At 50.3% G+C, this 20,142-nt stretch overlaps 6 protein-coding genes across 6 annotated transcripts; 4 read left to right on the forward strand and 2 right to left on the reverse strand.

Moving 5' to 3' along the window:
- The first annotated feature begins 48 nt into the window (after positions 1-48).
- Positions 49-4,868, forward strand: PKC1_1 (Serine/threonine kinase). The gene is made up of 6 exons (XM_018271107.2): positions 49-1,341; positions 1,394-1,663; positions 1,713-2,681; positions 2,731-4,034; positions 4,086-4,491; positions 4,551-4,868. The coding sequence occupies exons 1-6, from the start codon at positions 855-857 to the stop codon at positions 4,610-4,612; spliced, it is 3,498 nt and encodes a 1,165-aa protein (XP_018134090.1). The 5' UTR covers positions 49-854; the 3' UTR covers positions 4,613-4,868.
- Positions 4,869-6,091: 1,223 nt separating this feature from the next.
- On the forward strand, positions 6,092-9,812 carry VE01_01589 (uncharacterized protein). Its single transcript, XM_018271108.2, has 2 exons — positions 6,092-6,568; positions 6,623-9,812. The coding sequence occupies exons 1-2, from the start codon at positions 6,278-6,280 to the stop codon at positions 9,470-9,472; spliced, it is 3,141 nt and encodes a 1,046-aa protein (XP_018134089.1). The 5' UTR covers positions 6,092-6,277; the 3' UTR covers positions 9,473-9,812.
- A 123-nt stretch (positions 9,813-9,935) lies between these two features.
- On the reverse strand, positions 9,936-11,446 carry SHE9 (sensitivity to high expression protein she9). Its single transcript, XM_018271109.2, has one exon. The coding sequence runs from the start codon at positions 11,344-11,346 to the stop codon at positions 9,979-9,981; it is 1,368 nt and encodes a 455-aa protein (XP_018133942.1). The 5' UTR covers positions 11,347-11,446; the 3' UTR covers positions 9,936-9,978.
- A 302-nt stretch (positions 11,447-11,748) lies between these two features.
- VE01_01591 (uncharacterized protein) lies at positions 11,749-13,235 on the forward strand. Its single transcript, XM_018271110.2, has 4 exons — positions 11,749-11,848; positions 11,899-12,450; positions 12,538-12,686; positions 12,791-13,235. The coding sequence occupies exons 2-4, from the start codon at positions 11,963-11,965 to the stop codon at positions 12,949-12,951; spliced, it is 798 nt and encodes a 265-aa protein (XP_018133943.1). The 5' UTR covers positions 11,749-11,848; positions 11,899-11,962; the 3' UTR covers positions 12,952-13,235.
- A 159-nt stretch (positions 13,236-13,394) lies between these two features.
- Positions 13,395-16,860, reverse strand: VE01_01592 (uncharacterized protein). Its single transcript, XM_018271111.2, has 4 exons — positions 15,988-16,860; positions 15,839-15,922; positions 15,620-15,782; positions 13,395-15,563 (listed from the first exon to the last, which is right to left on the reverse strand). Exons 1-4 carry the CDS (start codon positions 16,233-16,235, stop codon positions 14,220-14,222), a joined length of 1,839 nt encoding a protein of 612 aa, XP_018133944.1. The 5' UTR covers positions 16,236-16,860; the 3' UTR covers positions 13,395-14,219.
- A 2,306-nt stretch (positions 16,861-19,166) lies between these two features.
- Positions 19,167-19,910, forward strand: VE01_01593 (uncharacterized protein; the record flags this gene model as incomplete). Its single annotated transcript, XM_018271112.2, has 4 exons — positions 19,167-19,384; positions 19,455-19,516; positions 19,577-19,660; positions 19,803-19,910. The coding sequence occupies exons 1-4, from the start codon at positions 19,294-19,296 to the stop codon at positions 19,908-19,910; spliced, it is 345 nt and encodes a 114-aa protein (XP_018133945.1). The 5' UTR covers positions 19,167-19,293.
- Between the last annotated feature and the right edge of the window lie 232 nt (positions 19,911-20,142).

Raw genomic sequence — 20,142 nt, forward strand, 5'->3', positions numbered from 1 at the left:
ACCGGTGTGGGGTGGAACAATCCGTTCAGTCCATTGTGAATGCCGGTACTCATTCTCGTATTAACCAAGGCAAATCTTGGCGGTATTTAGACTAATTAGCTCACCAGCCCTATAGACGATACGAGGCGCTCAACATTAAATCCTCCGTATCTTACCCTGCATATGGGCTTTAAGGGGAGCTGAGTTGCTGATGACGATGCATTGGGGGAAATCCACTGGGGGGGCAACGAGACAGGCGAGCGAATGAGACGCCATGTTCCCCACCAACATGTTGTTGTGTTGTTGACCTTCCGGAATCGCTGTCAAAAGCAGGTCGCTCAGCCCTGTTTATCGTCCAAATAGAAAAGAATCTCAAAAACAAAATCTTTAATGCTTTTGTAGCAGTTTATTTACTTTTGGGGAAAAAATCTTGGTCCCGGTGAAGTGCGAAAAGTTTCTTTGAGGCATTCACGCGAAATCTGGTTGAACAAAATCACTCATTGACCCCCGCACAAGGTCGTCAAAACTCACGTGTAGGGTGCCTATTAACCACCACCACCACTATTTCTTACCATATTAAAGGAAAACCCTTTATCTCCGCCAACCCTCACAAGGACTCTGAGCCCTTAAATACCGGGCTATCAGAGAACTCACATTTCCACTCTGTGATACCACGAGAGTGCGAAATATTTAAGGCTCACTTTCAAGCTTCGGCACCCGATTAGCAACCGGGGTCTTATCGACAAGTTCGACCGACGTCAAACGGGCGCCTCCCTCCCATTAACCCCACACCAGAGGGACCTTTCCGAACGCCCCCCAAAACAAACACCACAACCCCGACCGCGCCCTCGACGACGCTCGAGTCCTCAGCAGCCATGAATACCGACGAAGAGGCGCTCAGCGCCGTCTACAAGAAGATCGAGCGCGAGAAGGCTCTTATCACCGCCGCCAATGCAATGCGTCAGCAGACACAGAACGAGCAGGTGCGCTCGAAACTCGATACGCAGATGCGAGAGGGCCGTCGGAATATTCAATTCTTCGAGGAGAAAATGCGGGAATTGCAGATTAGGACCGTGGGTCAGAATATGGATAGCATGCGCCTGGGTGGTCCGGAGGGGAGCGGGCAGCAAGGTGGGGGTCTGAGGAACGATAGAGATGCTCCGCCGACGCCGCCACCGAAGGATTCGAGAGGGAATTATATTGAGCAGAGTGGAACTGATCAGGGAGGCTATGGGTCGGGGGACTACAGTACGATGTTCAAGAGCGAAACCCCCTCGGGGATGATGCCACCAAGACATCCTTACGCACCCCCCGCCCCAGGATCCGCGATCCCAAAGGCGCGCGCAAACTATTCGAAGCTAGGTTTGTATTTCTGGATTAATTTATTAGTGGTCGTCGAGCTGATATTTGCTAGATCTCATCAAATACGATACTCCTTATCTTGGACCCCGCATTCAGCTCATGCTGTCGCAATTAGCATTCAAGCTCGATGTTGAGCAGCAGTATCTCAAGGGTATTGAAAAGATGGTGCAGCTATACTCGATGGAGGGCGACAAGAAGAGCAGAGCGGATGCCGCGGCCCGTCACAAAGACAGTACTCAAAAGATCATGCTGTTGAGGCAGGCAAAGAAGAGATATGAAGATCTTCACATTGACATGCAAAGCAGCGCTGATGCGCCAGATGGTATGTGGACAAGTATGGTATGACCAACATCACGGCTAACAACACATAGATGATAGCATCAACACCCCCAATCTGCGAAAACCTCTTACTGGCCAATTGTCGATACGAGTTACTGCCGTGAAGGATGTTGACCATGCCGCCACGTCGAGGTTTTCCCGAGGACCGGAAACCTTTGTTGCCGTCAAGGTCGAGGACAATGTTGTTGCCCGTACAAAGACGTCGAGAACCGATCGATGGGATGGAGAAACCCACAACCTGAATGTCGAGAAGGCAAACGAGATCGAACTAACAGTATATGACAAAACCGGAGAGCAGGCTCTTCCCGTTGGCCTCTTATGGATCAGGATATCCGATATCGCAGAGGAGATGAGACGAAAGAAGATCGAGGCCGAGATCAACAGCTCGGGCTGGGTGTCCGCCGATAGAATGGGATCAGGCAGCGCTGCCCCTGCCCAGAGTCAACAGTCGCCCCAGTTTGGAGGACCTACCAGCCCTGGAATGCAGCCTGGGTTTAACGGCGGCGGCATGGCGCCTGCGCCCAACCCTTCCCTACCGCCGCAACCAATCGATGCTTGGTTCGCATTGGAGCCTTCGGGACAGATCCAACTGTCCCTCAGCTTTGTGAAGCAGACCAAGGACAGGCGGCCATTCGATGTTGGACTTAACCGTAAGGGAGCCATTCGCCAACGTAAGGAATTGGTTCACGAGATGTTCGGTCACAAGTTCGTGTCTCAGCAGTTTTACAATATCATGAGATGCGCACTTTGCGGCGACTTCCTGAAGTACTCTGCTGGTATGCAGTGCGAGGACTGCAAGTACACCTGCCACACGAAATGTTACTCTAGCGTAGTTACGAAGTGCATCAGTAAATCCAATGCGGAGACTGATCCGGATGAGGAGAAGATCAATCATCGCATTCCTCATCGTTTCGAGAAGTTCTCCAATGTTGGCGCCAACTGGTGTTGCCACTGTGGTTACATGCTGCCGTTTGGAAAGAAGAATAGTAGGAAGTGCAGCGGTAAGTCTTTTCTCTGGATATTCCAGGCTCGTTACTAACGAATTGGCAGAATGCAACCTCACAGCTCACGCTCACTGTGTCCATCTGGTTCCCGATTTCTGCGGAATGTCTATGGCAGTTGCCAATTTGCTCCTGGAAGGAATACGGCTCGAAAAGGCGAAGCAGGACCAGAAGGGGAAGTCTGGCCATCAATCCAACCTCGCCGGCAAGACCCTACGTCCTGTAACTGCGAAGTCTCCCGTTTCGTCCCAGGCTCCAACGCTGGACCAGCGATCATCTTACGGGCCAGGCGACAGGTTACCACAACAGTCACCAACCTATGAAGGTGCATCTGGTACCTCACAAGAGTCTATCAATGCGGCTAAGGCTGCATACCCCTCACAAGTCCAGCAGCAGCGCCAGGGAGGTGACCGCATGAGCGCGGCTGCTACAGCTGCATCCATAGCTGCAACCGCAGCCATATCCGGCCAACGACAAGGTTCATACGATACCTCTAGCGATTACAATAGAGCATCTGGAGGATACGCCGCACAAGGCAAGCCAGGTTATCAAGAGCGCCCAGCCCAGCAGTCCACTTACAACCCTGCGGATTATGCGAATGTCGGCGGCGTTGGTGCTTATCCTCCAGCTCTGCAGCCACCGCTGCAGCAGCAGCACCAGCAAGGCGCTCCTGTCATTCCACAATATGGCGCTATCCCTGTGGCTGGGATGCCTCCTGGAGCCGAAGCTCAAATGGCGAAGCCACAGGCACCACCGGCAGGCGCAATTGCTACTCGCAAGCCTATTGTGACGCCATCCGCTACCGAAGCAGGCGCAGGTGGCCGCATTGGCCTCGATCACTTCAATTTCCTGGCTGTGCTTGGTAAGGGTAACTTCGGTAAAGTCATGCTTGCGGAGACCAAGGCGAGCAAGAGGCTGTATGCTATTAAGGTCTTGAAGAAGGAGTTTATCATTGAGAACGATGAGGTTGAGAGCACAAGGTCCGAGAAGAGGGTTTTCCTGATTGCCAACAAAGAGCGCCACCCCTTCTTGCTCAGTCTTCACGCTTGTTTCCAGACGGAGACGAGAGTGTACTTCGTCATGGAATATATTAGCGGTGGTGATCTCATGCTTCATATTCAACGTGGGCAGTTTGGTACCAGGCGTGCGCAGTTCTATGCTGCTGAGGTCTGCCTGGCGCTGAAATACTTCCACGAGAATGGTGTCATCTACAGAGATTTGAAGCTCGACAATATCCTCCTTACTATGGATGGACATATCAAGATTGCAGATTACGGTCTTTGTAAGGAGGATATGTGGTACCAGTCCACGACGAGCACATTCTGCGGAACGCCTGAATTCATGGCACCTGAGGTGAGTAAATTCTTTTCCTACTAAATTATAATGGTTGCTAACCCAATTTAGATCCTGCTCGACAAGAAATACGGCCGCGCCGTCGACTGGTGGGCATTCGGCGTCCTAATCTACCAAATGCTCCTCCAACAGTCCCCCTTCCGCGGCGAAGACGAAGAAGAGATCTACGATGCCATTCTGGCCGACGAGCCCCTTTACCCCATCCACATGCCCCGCGACTCCGTTTCGATCCTTCAGAAGCTCCTCACCCGCGAGCCCGAAGCCCGTCTCGGTAGCGGACCAACGGATGCACAGGAGATCATGAACCAGCCTTTCTTCCAGAAGATCAACTGGGATGACGTTTATAACAAGAGGATCCAGCCGCCGTTCTTGCCGCAGATCAGCAGTGCTACTGATACGAGCAACTTCGATTCGGAGTTCACTAGTGTTACGCCCGTGTTAACCCCGGTTCAGTCTGGTAAGTTTTATTGTCTTGTCTGCATATTTAGAGTTGATACTAACGATTCCCCCGTTTAGTCCTCACCCAGGAAATGCAAGAAGAGTTCCGCGGCTTCTCGTACAGCGCAGATTTCGTATAAGATTCACGACCAGCCAAAACTTCAACGTTTCGGAATGATAACATCACATCCAATCTACCGCACACACCGCACATCCACCAACCGGATGGCACCGTGTTCCGGTCCAAGATTGGAGAAAACCAAGAAAAAGCAGACACCATCTAATTTGACTCAATCCGCAAGTGGAGCCAAAAAGGGACGGACCGGTGTGCGCGGACGGATATGATGCGCATATTGGGAGATCAGATCAGCAAGCCGGTCAGGGGAAAAGGGGAGGTGGAGAAGGGGGGGGGGGCTATGTTTGGGAAAAGGGAATAATTGGGGGAGATGAGAAGAATGAGAAACGTAAATAAAGATTCCCGGTCTCTTTTTTAAAAGGAGGATCAGTTAGCGGGGCGAGGGGGAAGGAATGATGATGATTTTGATGTATAATCGGCATTGTTTCGCCTCTAATAATACCACATACCCTCTTTTTCGTATGATGTTTCTTGGGGTGGGTGTACTGAGAGAGTGGTTGGATTTGTGTGTGACGCGCTTTGTTTTTCCCTTAGGAATTCGTTTATTTCTTAGGGAGTTTGCTGCAGTCGAGCGTTAGGATTTGAGCTGCAATGCACACCCCCTCTAAGCGCCACTTGTTTCGTAGCAATTCCCCACAGCCTTGTCGTTTTGTACTGCAAGAACTGTAACGACAACCCCTATAGACGCCCTGTTTTTCTTAGGAAGTTCCTACTGCCTGGCCTTTGCTTGTGTAACCCATAAGCGCCACATGTTTCAGTATTTTTCTCACAGCCTCGTCTGTGTCACCACAACAATAACTACAACTCCTATCGACGCTTTCTTTTTCTTAGCGATTTTTCTTATACCCTCTTCTGGACTTCAAACACATACCGGGTATGCACTGTTACCTCCCCGTAGTTTACTGGGGCCCTTTCTCGACCTCAAGCACACACATCCCGCATGCGCTGCCTCCTAATTTGCCACAGCCTCGTCTTTGTCTAAGAATTTCAACAGTAACTCCAATAGACACCATCTTTTTCTAAGTAATTTCGCCATATCCTCAGCTTCGTTTCTTGGCCTTAAGCACAGTCCCCTAGGCACCGACTCTGACTCTTACTCCTGCTCGTAATTTCCCACAGCCTCGTCATTGTCTAAGAATCCTAGCTGCAACTCCAACAGTCTCTTTCTTTTTCTTAGCAATTCGTAAGGCCGAGAACCACAGCCGCAGCGTTGGTTATAGGCCACAAGGCATACCCCTTTTGTTATACTTTGCAAATTCATGCAGCCTTGTCTCTGTTTGTGAGATTTTGCCATAGCCCCTACCCCATGTGCACTGCCTCCCCTATAATAATTGCGCACAGCCTTGTCTTTGTTTCTGAGTGTTAGTAAAAAGAAAATATGATAGGGTGGATTAGCTTGTTAGGCATCCATGTGACCCATCTGTAAACATGAGCTGTGTTGGACATTCGTAGTGGTGCTGGGCATGAGTGGTGTTGGGCATAAGTGGTGTTAGACAATAGAGGTGTTGGACATTTAGCGGTGTTGGACATTTAGCAGTGTTGGACATCAGCACTGCTAGACATTAAGCGACAGCCTTTCTAACATCCTTCTGCCTTCAGCAAATCGTTTATTCGCGAATCTTTTCAACTGTTGTAATATCAACCTCAAATGAGGTCTTAGAGGTTTGAAATGGAGCTTGACACTAACCGCCCAACGGATGCAGAGGCGTGGACTTATCTAGTCAAACATGGCGACCACATCACACAACCGCTAGCACGAAATGTCCGACTTGCCATCATTGAAGTTTTGAAAAAAAGGTGGGAAGCACAATGTCTTTCCAAAATCAACCTCCGTAATTTTGCCTTGATATGGTTGGATCCTGGTTATAAGATTTTGGCAACAAAGCTTGCGATAGGACCAGCGGCTGAGGTTTTCGATATCGACACAATCTATGAGTTGAAGAAATGTAGGCTAGAAGGTGTAGGTTCCAACTGCACAAACATTGATTAATGACTGTCGCTGATAGAAACACAGTACTGGGATGTTCATTTGGAAAATGGTATACATTGGCTACAGATGGTGTTCAAGGAGTCGTCACTCATTTCTCACGAGGACTTCAACGAGATACTCACGTGCGACTACTTGTATGATTACGAAACCGGTCTTAACAGACTGTTTTGGAATGGGGGCGAAGTTCACAAAGAGAGCAGTCGTAGGGAGGAGTTTCTCTCCCACCTTTCCTTGGCGGAATACTCAGGAGCGTACAATACCATCACGAGAGACCAACCGAATCCGGCCTGGGATTTTATGATGATCATGGACGAAATCAGAGAGTATGGAGAATTTGCGAACAAGATAATGCTGCATGTCGCATTGTGGTACGATCCAGATCTAAAGAAATCATCCTCGAGGCAAAACATCAAGGAGCCGATACATCACCATCTAAAGGAGCCTTTTACAGAAATATTGTCCGAAAAGCCCCATGCAGATGCGAGCGATGACTGGGAGTCAAAAGCCCTTGGTTTGCAGCGGATTGTCGTAGATTTTTCGAAAGAAAACAGACCGAAGCGGAAAGGGCTATTCATGGCTAATACATTGAGGTTTAATCAACCTCCTGAAGTATATCATGAGCGCTTTGGCAAAGGGACGTTTTGGGACCGCCTTGCTCAGAAAATTCACCGCGAAATGCCTGAGATTCCATTTCGTCACCCAGACCTCCTGCCTTACAATAGCACAAATGGTAATATTTACCACTCCGATCAGCGCCGGGCACCATCATCAACCCATCCCATGGAAGATGTCTCGTCAATAGTGGATCTAACCACAGAAAAAGAAGGTCTGGTCGCTCCAGAGATTGAGGATTTGATCATACAAGAGTACTGCCCAGACACGTCATCCAAAAAAAGGCTGTCAAATCATGGGCTCCGCACAAGCAACTCAACTGGGAATAAGCAAACTCCTTCGGCATCGACTCACACGAATCACCTTGCGCCTGGAAAGGACGATCCATGGGCATATACATCTCCCCCCCCTCTCCCACCAGGATCAACAGGCCTTCGAAAACGCAAATCGCCCAACGGGCTCACACCTAGTGGCAGTCGTCGACGTAAACTCGTCAGGCTCAAGCTTCAACAAACTGCTGTCGTCGGTGAAACGTCTACTGGGCCAAGCGCTAGCGCCAGTGATGGACAGCAAAGTCCTATTGACCCCACACCCCCGCCACAGCGACGGAAGATGAACACGAACTTAGAGGAAGACAGAGAATCCTTCCGTTTGCCGTCTCAGCCGCCTGCACTGACTGCCCCGCGGGCACCAATGTTCAGTATGCCTCCGGAAGAAATACCCCCTAGAACCACAGAAATATCAGAAGTGGAGCCGCCCCTTAGTGAAGGCATGCAGGCGCCGCCACCTGGTGTGGTTTCTTCTGCTGCAAACAGAGGAGAACCCCTCCATTCGGCATCTCAGTCAGCCCCCGCTATGACCACAGAGATATCACAAGCCGGGCCTCTTAGCAGTGAGATTAAACAGGCAATGCGGATTATGCTCGACAAGTTCGCCGACGAACTTAACATCGAGGGGCAGGTCGCCTCTATCCAAGGTCAGATCGCAGGGATATCACAAGCGGGGCCGCCACTTAGCAATGAAGTTAAGCAGGAAGTGAGGACTATGCTCGACGAGTTTGTCGACACGCTTAACATAGAGGGGCAGATCTCAGACATGATCGAGCAGGCTGTAGAGCAGCAAGTTATCGCTGACATAAGCGAGCGGGTCGACAAAATGGAGGACCAGATAATTGCTAACAAGCTTATCATGGAGAAGCAGGCTGCTGCTAATGAGCTTGATATAAATGATCGAGTCACTGTTATAAATGGGCAAGTCGTTGCTATCAAAGAGCAGGCCGACTCTACGAAGGAGCAGGTCTCTGCTGTAAAGAAGCAGATCGAGGTTGACAACGCAAAGGAGCAGGTCGCTACTATAAAAAAGCAGGTCGACACTGATAGGCTTAATACGGAGAAACAGGCCACCGCTATGAATGATCAACTCAACGTTATGAAGAAGCAGGCTGACGCCGACAAGCTTGCAATGAACGAGCAGGCAGCCACTATGGAGGGTCAACTCAACGCTACGATAGAACGGTTCAAATCTGACACGCGTAACATTATTAAGCAGGTCGTTAACAAGCTTGACATGAAGGAAGAAGTCGACGCAATTAAAAAGCAAGTTGCTACTATAGAGGGGCAGGTCAATGCCGACAAGCTTAATATGAAAGAGCAAGTTGAAGCCATGACAGCGCAGGCTCACACCATGAAGGAGCAGGTCGACGCCATAAAGGATCAGATTAACGCCGATAACATAAAGGGGCAGGTCGCTGCTTTTAAGGATCAAATCGACGCTATGGAGGAGCAAGTCGAATCTGACAACATAAAGGGGAAGGTCGCCACTATGAAAGAGCAAGTCGAGGCTGACAAGCTGAATATGAATGAGCAGGTCGATGCCATGAAAAAACAAGTCGAAGCCGACAAGCTCAAAATGGAGGGTTTGTTCAACGCCGAAAAGCTTTATATGGAAGAACAAGTTGCCGCTATGAAAGGCCAAGTCGACGCTATGAAAGTACAGTTCGCCGCCATGAACGAACAGGTCGCTTCCATCAAACCCACCAAGATATCACAACCAGAGGCACCCTCTAAAACCTCGCTAGAGGCAATAGATATTGTGAACGAGTTCTTCGACGAGCTTAGCATGGATGACCGAATCGCCGTTGTCGATGCGGTCCTCATCGAGCATAACGCGTTGGTGTTCTTGAGGGTATCGGCCGGCACAAGGAAAGCGTGGCTGTATAGGAGAATTGGGATCAATAGGGATGAAAGAGATGGAACAAAGTAGTTTGGAGGGATTGGTATGTATGGAGTGCGAGGATTTCGACGGGAAGGGTGAACAAAGCTATGGGCATATTTGGACAGTTATTTTTGCTGTTCGCGGAAGCAAGGGGATGCTTAATGTGGAGGAGTGCGTTTTTACTTTATACCCAGGGAGAGCATTTATACGATTGATCTTTTTACATAGCTATCTCTTTGCCACTATTAGCGGGGGATCACAATGGTGCGAGCTGGAATTTCTGTTTGCTTTTTTACTGTTAGTCGCTGTAAGGTTTAATGTTAGATATTGGTCTGCCTTGCCAACGAAGCTACATATAAATAACACTATCGAATTCGTTAGCCACGAGATTGCTACTCTTCGAGTATCACATGCCCCATTGCTAACTCTGTCTGTGATACCTCATCTCACATACTTCCGATCCCAAGTCACACCGCCTCGACGGGTAAACACAGCATATGCAGACCGGCATGGAATTCATATTCTTCATATATTGTAATATACAGTATCTACATCTAGTTCGGGCGAAGTATGTACATGACGGCCAGTCCCGCAACAGCAGCACCAGTCGCCAGGCCCTCTAATGCTACAAGCGTGACATCTTGTTTCCGCAGCGAGACCTTCTCCTCGCTGAAGAGATTTTGAACTCGCGCTACACAGGGCGAAACCAGACCCTCTTTCCAGGTGTTTGGCTGGCGCCACTGCAGCGAAAATTCGGGCGTCTTAACTTCCGTCTCTAATGGGGCCACCTCGGAGCTACCAGTCGTCTCTATAATCCCAGCGGCAAGCTCAGGGGTAGTTACCCCTATCGACTCCACCTCGAGGCTTTGCTCTTTTGCCTCCACGGCTTCTACGCCCGCGGCACCAGAGCTAGCCTCTCCATCCTCAATTCTTAAGACTTCCCTCTCCCTCTCTAGCGCTGCCAGAACCTTATCCTCAAAGCCCTTCGTCAGCCTCTCCCTCCTCCACGGCTCAAACCCAAACTGGAACACCAGAAACAACAACACGTTAACCCCCATCAACCCCCACGTCCCCCACGTACTCATGCGCCTGATCTTATCAGACCAAATCTGCTCCTCATGATACCTCGCCAAAATAGCAGCATTGAGTCTCGACCCCGCCTGCTCCGCCGTCCTCTCCGCATCCGCCAATCTCTGCGCCGCCTCCGTCACCGCATGCTCATTCCCATGATCGCTGCGATACAGACTCGTAAAACGCTCGAGGTCAATCGGCGTCCACGTATCCTTCCTCGCCAGCAGCGTCGTGACCTCGCGCTGGCTAGCAGCGCGATCCGCAACGAGCTGCTTGTAGTTCTGGCGCGAGACGCGGACTTCTTCCTGCGAGGACTCGAGGTGCTGCTCGTGCGCTGTGATGGTGCGTTTTAGGGCCTCAATGCCGGAGTAGCCGGTTAGGTCGTTGAGGTGCTGGGAGGCGAGGAAGATGTTGCCTTGCAGGTTGTCCATTATATTTGTGAGGCGCTTGGAGATGTGGGAGCGGCGGCGCTCGGTGGCGGAGGGGAGCTCGCCATTGTTGGGCGTGAGGCCATCGGGAGGGGGAGCCGCGGAGGAGGATTCGGCCCCTTGCTTTAGGTCTGTAGCCGTGGGTGAGTCGGCGGAGGAGGAGGAGGGATGCGGTTCAGATTGTTGAGATGCGGTGGGTGGGGCGCCTAGGTTGATCGGTTCGCTGGAGGAGGAGCTGGAGGGCGTGCTTCTCTTCTCATCGGCAAAGTGGCGTCGTTGTTGGGAGAGGTAGTGCCGTTGTATGCAAGTCAGGGCTTGCCTTGGGCTCTGGATGGTCGGCGTGGCTGCATGTCGACAAGCTGAGGCCGGTGGTGATTGTATAAATATGGAGCGCGCTGCATGTCTCAGCAATGGTTGTCGCATATCCAGGCGTAGCCCAGGAGAGGGATTGAGGGATTGAAGGGCGAGATGAGAGGTGAAGGGTGAGGTGTTGGAGTGTGAGGTGTTGCTGTAAGAAAAAGATAGGTCAGAAGAATAGGGAAGCAATCACCCGCTTTCGAGACATTGAAATCGAATATCGGACGGAGAGACCAATAGAATAGCCGCTGATGTACCTTGCACAGTGATTTAGTATGTACGGGTACCTCTGCGTACCTTTCCCGTCCTACCGCCACCACCAACCACCAACCACCACAACACAATCCCACACAATCACTTCACCGCCTCCGTAAGTGGTAGGACCCTTGGAACGAAACACGGCACCACCCCGCGGCCGATCGTTATCTTGCTGGCTACTGGCCGCCGACCGCTGCACCTACCCGCGACTATATATCAAATATTTCATCTTCATCATTTTCCCCGTCCCCCTTTCCAACTTATTTATATATTTATTTTTTCCCCTTCCAACTATATAAACAGCTGTAACGTACGTTTCCCGCAATTCCTCACTCAACCTTCTCTAACACTCCATCATAGATAAGGCTGTATCCCTAACTCAACCCCAATACCCCGCCATCGCATCCATCACCAAACCGCCACCATGGGCTCCTCAACCCCCGCGCAACTCCCCGCCATGGCGACATCCCCGAAACACATCTTCTTCACCGACTTCGACGGGACCATCACCTCTCGCGACTCCAACGACTACATGACCGACAACCTCGGATTCGGCCAGCCCACCCGCCTCGCCCTCAACCGCCAGGTCCTCGCCAACGAGATCACCTTCCGCTCCGCCTTCAAGCAGATGCTGGATTCGATCCCGACGCCGTTCGATCAGTGCACCAACATCCTGCTCGAGAGAATTGAGCTTGACCCCGGGTTTCGCGCGTTCTACGATTGGGCAAAGGCGAATAATGTCCCAATCGTTATTTTGAGTGGGGGAATGACGCCGATTATTCGCGCGCTGCTGGATAAGCTGCTTGATGAGGATAGCAGCTGGATGCAGATTGTGAGCAATGAGGTTGGGGCTCGCCCGGGGAAGAGCATCAATGAGGAGAAGGGATGGGAGATTGTGTTCCATGACGAGACGTGAGTGTTCCTAGTCCTATCAACCCCCTCAACCCCTCTCAACACACCTCAACCAGACCTAGAAGAGACAAAACTAACCCCAACCAGCGGCTTCGGTCACGACAAGAGCAGCACCATCCGTCCCTACGCCGCCCTCCCCGCCGACCAGAGACCAACCATGTTCTACGCCGGTGACGGAGTCTCCGATCTTTCTGCCGCCAAGGAGACTGATCTCCTCTTCGCCAAGAAGGGCCATGGTATGTCTTTCCCCCGCCACTCCACAACACAACACAAACCCCAAACCCGCCTCCCTCTGCCAACATACCACACCATATACCTCGTACGTACTAACACCCCCCAGACCTAGTAACCTACTGCGTCAAGCAACACGTCCCCTTCTACGAATTCGAAGACTGGACCACCATCCTCACCCAAGTCCAGAGCATCGTCTCCGGCGCCAAGAGCGTGAAGCAAGTTTCCGCCGAGGGAGTCGAGGCGTTCACCGCTGCGCTGAAGGCTTAAGTGCATATCACATACCTTCTATCTCACACCTCGCATCTCACACCGACTTCATTATCGCGCTTAGAGTGGATGAGCAAGACGTGTGGATGGGGTAGAGTAGGTAGAATTGGGAACGAGTGATGAACGGGAGGGACGTAGTGGAGTGAATTGACGACCGAAAAACTGGATTTAGACGGCGGATTGGGGGTATAGAGGTTACTTCCTTTGGATCTTGGGCCATTTAGAGGGTAGAGGTAGACAGACACCTGATTGGTTACAAATAGACAAACATTTGGTTTTCTCTACACACCTCTACCTCGTGAACTGTCCTCAGCATTGTCGACTGTTCAACTGTGAGCAACATGACCTTCTAGTCATACACGTAGTAAATGGTAGTATTCACCCATCAACCAGTCACTACCAGCATAAACCACACACCATCGTCGAGTAAAGGATATATATTTGCTATGTTCTATGTATACACCCATTCCAGCCTCAATTACCACCACACCACACTCCTCTCACATCCCACAAAAACAGCCACGCCAGTGCTTCACACCAGCGCACCGCAATTGCGGTTCAAAACAGGCATAATAGCCTCCTCCTCCCCCTTCTCTCTCTCTCTCGCAACTCGTTCAAAGCTGCTCTCCGCTCCGCTCCGCTCCCCGACAAATAAAGTAAAAAAAATGATATGAAAATGGGTATAAGGAATGCGATCGCTGATCTTGCGTAAAAAAAACAGAACGAGGTCGAGTCGTCAAAGTCGTGGTCGCCCCTTTATCTGTTATAAATTGTAGCGTCTTTTTATCAAGGCTAGCCTCCGATGATGGTAAGGTCGGTGTCGTTGAAAGAATAAGTGGTTGTTGCTTAAATGTCTAGAATGAGTAATGTGAGACCAGACGGCGTTGGATCTGTAAATGGCCGTGGCTTTTAAGCATTAAGGGGGTGTGAAGTAGAAAGTCGAATAAAGGCCGTAACATGATTGCCAGGTTGCGCCTGGCAGGCATTGAGCGGTGGTTGAATGTGTGGTGTGAATGGTTGTTTCGCGCCTCGAACTTGTCGTGTAGCGTCTGTATTTTCAACTTGGAGAAAGAATTGGGTAATTTTATCTGGAGGGTGTCGGTCGAGGACTTGAGATCGAAATGATGATTGTCGAGTCGGAAAAGGCCTGACAGCAAGAGTGGGTGGTGGTGCACAAAACAAACGCCGTGTCAAACAGAATATAACGCCGTCATAAAGCCGTGCCGTGGTCTGAGCAAAACTGAGTAAAAAAGAGTCCCATGGAAGATTTACGGGTGCGCTGCAGCACTTGAGTTTGTCTCAGTCGATCCGTCTCCCTCAATCGTCTTCTTCCAGTGCTCAGGCAGGCAGACGCAGACGAGTGGGAACGCCTTGATTTCGCCGTTGACGGGCGGCGCCGGGTCCACACGTCCAGTGTTCGAAACACCGCTGTCGCGTTGGGCATTTCTCTGCGCATCCCACTCTTCAGCCCTCTCATCCACAATCACACCAGTTGCCCAACCATCATCCCAAATTCCAACAACCTTGAGCATGTCACCTCTCTCGAGCATGAACTCATCTCCTGCGCGGGGCTGGTACGCCCACAGGGTCGACACCTTATCTCCGGGGTGAATCTCATCCTGAGAGTAGTAGTCTTTGAAATATGCCAGCTGCTCTGACTGCTGGCTTGCAATGCCATGTGGCGAAGAGAGCTCGTTTCCACTACCGGACATAGGAGAAGTAGGATCTTCTCCAAGGGCTGAGCCGCTCGAGAGCGACCCATTTCGGCGTCCAGCAGGTGGGGGGCGAAGAACTCCTCTGCGTTGGTCGGAATGTGGGCTCTCGCCATACTCGCTGGACGAGGATCCACCGTGTCTTCTGCCACGAGCATACCCTGCAGCCGCACCAGCAGCACTACCGCCAACAATAGAACTGCCCCGAGTAGGAGATTCTGAGTGACCACCTTCCAAGGCAGACATGCGAGCAATGCGGCCACCTGGAAGCACTTCAAAGCCTGCAGGTGGTTGGGGGCCAGAGCGGCCAGAGCCAGGAGCCTGGACCATACTGGCACCCTTGCGAGGAGGGCTGGGTTGGTTGAAGACGCTACCATTCTGGCTTCCACCTCGTTTGCGTCTGAGGCAAAACAGGACGAGGCCGATAATTAGAGCGATACCAGCGATTGCTCCGATGACGATACCCGCAATAGCACCTCCTGAGATCTTCTTGGAACCACCTGAGGAACCGGCTGCTGGGGGTGTTGTCGGTGTTGTTGAAGCTGTCGACGATGATCCCGCAGATGAAGATGGCAGAGTAATTGACTTCGTGATGCTGGGCAGGACAACGCCAACACACACGGATTCCGCCTGAGAGTTGTAGCAGCAGGTGTCTGTTGAATTCTGGCCACCAGCCCCACAGTACCCGCACAAACCAACTGTGCTTGTTCCGAAACCGCAGTTATCTGGCTCGTTCTCGATGCCATTAATGCATTTTCCACTGTTCAGCGAATTTGCCGGCAATGAACAGGTGATAAAATCTGCGCGGATCTGTTCCACCTGCTGGTTAGGATCAAACCCCGAGGTTGTGCAAAGGCTAGCATCGTTAATGATCCTTCCTTCACTGAGGGCTTGTTGACTCTGGAGAATTTGTAAGTATAAGGAGCGTTGGTTAAATACCCGGGGTTGTCACTTACGCATGCATCAGCACACAGTGGCTCCAACTCGTCTGCGGTGAGTTGGCAGTTGTCTTTAGAGTTCTGTATTATCGCATTACATATAACTGAAGTGGTAAAGCGTGCGTAAAGCTCGGTTGTATTGGTGATGTCGATATTAGAGCATCCCAGGAGAGTTTGATATCTATACTTCAGGTAAGACATTGCCGGACGAGAGGCTGGAATGAAGGTCCAACTTACTTCTGCTGTACATAAGATGTTTTAACATACGAAAGTAATTTCTGATCGAAAGAAGCGGTGTCTGTAACTGTCTTTAAGAATGGGCTGGAGAATAACGAGGTTAGCTGGGTCGGCAAATTCGCAATCGCTCAGGCCGAAATAGTACATACAATAAGTCTGCCACACCGCCAGTGACTGATACCGATGAAAGATTAAAAGCCGGACAGGCCTTGGAGCCCGAGAGCGAAATGCAATTTTGTTGAGCGAGAGCCGTAGGCACCGTGGCTAGTATCGAGAGCAGCACGACCGACTTGGTCAATCGTCGGGTACCCGGCCCTCCACGTTTGTACGACTGTTTACGATTCCCCGTTGCTGGGCATCGCGTCCCTTCCACCGCCTGGGACTCACGAGCTGCCATCGTCTTCTTGTTGTAGTTTCGATTTCGATTTCGCGCGGTGCGATGACCGGTTTGCCCTCTCCCTCCCTGTCTTCCTTCAGCGTTCGTGTTTTCCAACCGTCATTCAACTCCGCGCTCCCCCACTGTCCTCAATTGTCGAAATGGGCGGCAGGCGCGATCAATTCTCAACAGCCCTGGACAATCCAAGTGGATGAGCCAGGAGATGAAGAGAAAGCGACCGAAAAAAAGAGAAAAACGAGTGACTTGAAGGTGACGGCGAAGAAAGTTGTAAGAGAACAAGAGCGAAAATCGAGTCAATACATCTGAGGCTACGAGTTGGCCGTAGTAACAGTTCGCGATGGGCCTGTAATAGGTTCCCAGGGGGGGTGGGCTCAGTCGATTGGAGCAGGAACGATGGATGATCGATGCCACAGAGCTGGAACTTGTAGGGGAAGGAAGGAGGGGCCACCACACTGCGCTGAAGTATAGAGCGCTATTGGTATAGGATAAAAGGGCCAGGAAGGAGCGAAGGGTTCGGCGCAATAGTGCAAAGCAAGTGCGCCAAGTGCAAGGAAGTAGCACTGGAACGAATGTTTTCCTGCTGGGGGGGAGGGGAAACAAACAGAGGGGTGTACGGAGTACGAGGGGGCTGGGGAAAGGAAAATATTCTGGAGGGGCGCACAGCGCGCATCGCAGCTAGAACACCACTTCAAGCCGTTCAAGCCATTCAGGTACCACACTGTGCATCGATAGCTTCCTGCACTGTACTATAACTGTCCACCACGGTAAGTACTACTGCGCTCTATTTCTATAGTACAGTCCTACTAACAGTACTACTGACAGTACTATACAGTACTATACAGTACTACTGCACCCAGGGTTTGTGGAGCAAGACCTCATGGCTGAAACTGTCATATCCATGATTGGAGCTCTGCCCAGATACCGTCCTGTCCTGTTTATATATTTGCGGGCTAGATTATTGAGAAAGCGTGGGAAAGCGTGGGAAAAGAGTGGGAAAATCCCACTTCAATTGGTTGGGCGGCGGCCCGGTGTGGAGAGCTCATATCGCTTCAGCAAGAGCTCATTTCCCCATCCTGCACTATCGCTGGGGAGAGGCTGTTTGAACTACCGCATGCGGTTAGATGGTGTCGAGACTTAAGCTTACTACTCTGGGCACAAAGTCGTATCCCAGAGTATTCGTGATTCTCCACCATACGGCACGTTCTCCGAAAGGAGATACAAGGGAGATGCCAGTTCAAACCGGGCCGCCTCTCAACTGAAATCCAATCCAATCCAGGGACTCGAGTTACTCAACACGGACGCTCCCTCCCTTCCCTTGCCGTCCTTTTTTTGTGGCCGTATCCACTGGTTTTGCGCCGGCGCCGTGTGGTCTGGGCGACACAGTGGTTTTTGTATGCCCCAGTTGTTTCGTATGCCCCTGCTGTCCTCCTCTATTGAGTGGCTTTCGTGAGTTCGGCAGTCGTCCATGGTGGTTGCACACAACCAAAGCCGTCGTCCCTTGTGAGGATCCGACGTTCTGGCTTTCTGTCACTTCTTGTGTGTCCGCAACTGTTTGCCTGCTGTATACCAATCAATCGTCCCTCCAAAAACCATCGCGGCAGCCCGTCCATCCCGCCTTCAAAGCTGTCTTATCCCCATCCGAATCCGGCGCTAATACACGCACCACCGAACACATACAGAGAAATGCACCTGTACTCCACCAGAAGACCCTTTGAAATGCCGATCAAGATCCCCTATATACCATGCTTTGATCGTCCTTCCTTCGGTTTGAGGCGAGATTTTGAGACAGCGGCAGCTCATGGCCGCCTCTAGCGATTTGCCAGTTGCCATTTATGCATTAATGTAAACGCAATGCATAATGTTTTGGCGCGACGCTGTTATATGTAACAACGGCCACTGTCACGAAAGAGAGCACAGCCCACTCATGCCGCCGGAGTGCATGATAGCGAGTGGTTTGCAGTTCACGGCGTTTGGGTGACAGAAATATTTCCCCGAGATTGAACACAAATCCACCAACGCCCAGAATAGATGGTCGACGGTTCATCGAAGGATCGAGCTGCCAATGACAGATGGCGTTCCTGGTGGCGCCAAGATGCGCTCCTGAACGGGTAGCAGTCAGGTACGATCGGGATGACGATACTGCACGTGCCCCAGGGTTTAATGGCGAGGAGGTTCAGGCAAGAACGGCTTTGCGACAAGACAATAGGTCTGAGGGGTATCGAGACGATGATAATTGATGCTATATGGGACGTTAGCTAATACCTTCTCAGAGGGATGAGGCAGATGTGGAGTAAGTATAGGACTGGCAAAGTTGCTGCGACAGCATTCTCATTCTGCCTCTAATTAGTGGCTGAGTGAATTATGATACAGATAATCGGATGATATCATGCAATCCCTACAGCGTGCCACGATCGACGACCAACGCCTGTGGGATAGGGAAATGTCGGTAGGCACAAAATCCAGTTTCTGGTGTAAGTCTACTGTACATTTTGTAGATGGAGTTTGTATTAGGAACTGTTATGGCTGCCATTATGGCTGCCATTGTGGATGTGACACGTGACATCGAGTCAATTTGATGGAGGTTTTTGATAACCTACAACAACAAAAGGGCCATTACAATTAATAGGGTATGTGTCAAAGAGGGGTATGGTTGGTGCATGGATTTATTTATGGTTTTTATAAGAATATTTGATGATTCGAGGTAGTAAATGTTAACATTTTAATATTTTCAAATATGAGGCATTCAATAATATGATAAATATTTATAAATATCCAATATAATTAACCCCACACTTTTCCTTCACGAAAACACGACTAGGGACACCCAAAATAAAACAAGCTGTATTACATAGTAAAAGCTACTAAATTTGTACCTTACCCATTAACCTCGTTATATGTTACTGATAGTTGAGGTCATCAGCATTCTATGACGTCTTGATCGAGATATTGGTTCCGCCACCTTAACTGATATCAATATCCCCCAAACGCCTGTAAATCCAATCTTCAACTTATTACCATCTTCTAAAATCTACTGAATAATAATCTAACAACTACCACAATGGCAAGACTATCCCACGTTGGCAACCCATCGGTGTACGAAGCGGGCGACCAGAGAGGTCCGCGAACAGAAGCTGAGCAGCGTCAGCATGGTAAGATATTTATCCACCTAGGCAATCATTGGGCGTCTCAGTGATTCCAACGTTGCTAACGGAGAGACAGACATCGAAGTAATGAAGGATACTGGGCACACAAGCAAGAAGGCCGCAGAGCACGAGCATAGGGTTAGAACTTCACATGCGCCATCATGAAATATACTGTATTCTGACCAGAGACAACCACAGACGTCGCAGCAGAGAAGGGAATTTCCTCATAAGAGAGAGGAAGAGAAGGAGACGGAGATGTTGAAGATAGATCCAACGCTGCCGGTAAGATGATTGTCGATTCCTCCATCTTTCAAGATTCGCCATCTCCACCACTGAGGTAGAGCAACGTGTCTAAGCTACACACAAGCTTTCCCATCAATATATTGGTAGAGATAAAGGATGAGGGCTAACCCAAAATCTATAGGCTCAAATGCACAGCAATGAACCCAGCCGAGGCGCCAAGATTGATAAAGTGCTGAAGAATGAAGATGAGGCAGAGATCAGACAGAAAGATGAGGCAGTAGCTTTTTAAACATGGTCTAAAATAGAAATAGATTGAAGACGATATCATTTCTGTATGCAAGCCAGTAGCAAAGAGTTCGATTTTATATGTATGTGTGAAGAGTGCCCACTTACCACTCCACATTCTTGAATCTCTCAGCCTTACCCCACAAAATGGGCTAACACGAATTTGGGATCAATGAGAAACTAAAGGATGAGCTGAGAATCTGCGCAGCGATTCTGATTTATAGAGCAGAAACATA

This window comes from Pseudogymnoascus verrucosus (genome assembly GCF_001662655.1).
Source record: "Pseudogymnoascus verrucosus strain UAMH 10579 unplaced genomic scaffold scaffold_4, whole genome shotgun sequence".
NCBI classification, from domain to species: domain Eukaryota; kingdom Fungi; phylum Ascomycota; class Leotiomycetes; order Thelebolales; family Thelebolaceae; genus Pseudogymnoascus; species Pseudogymnoascus verrucosus.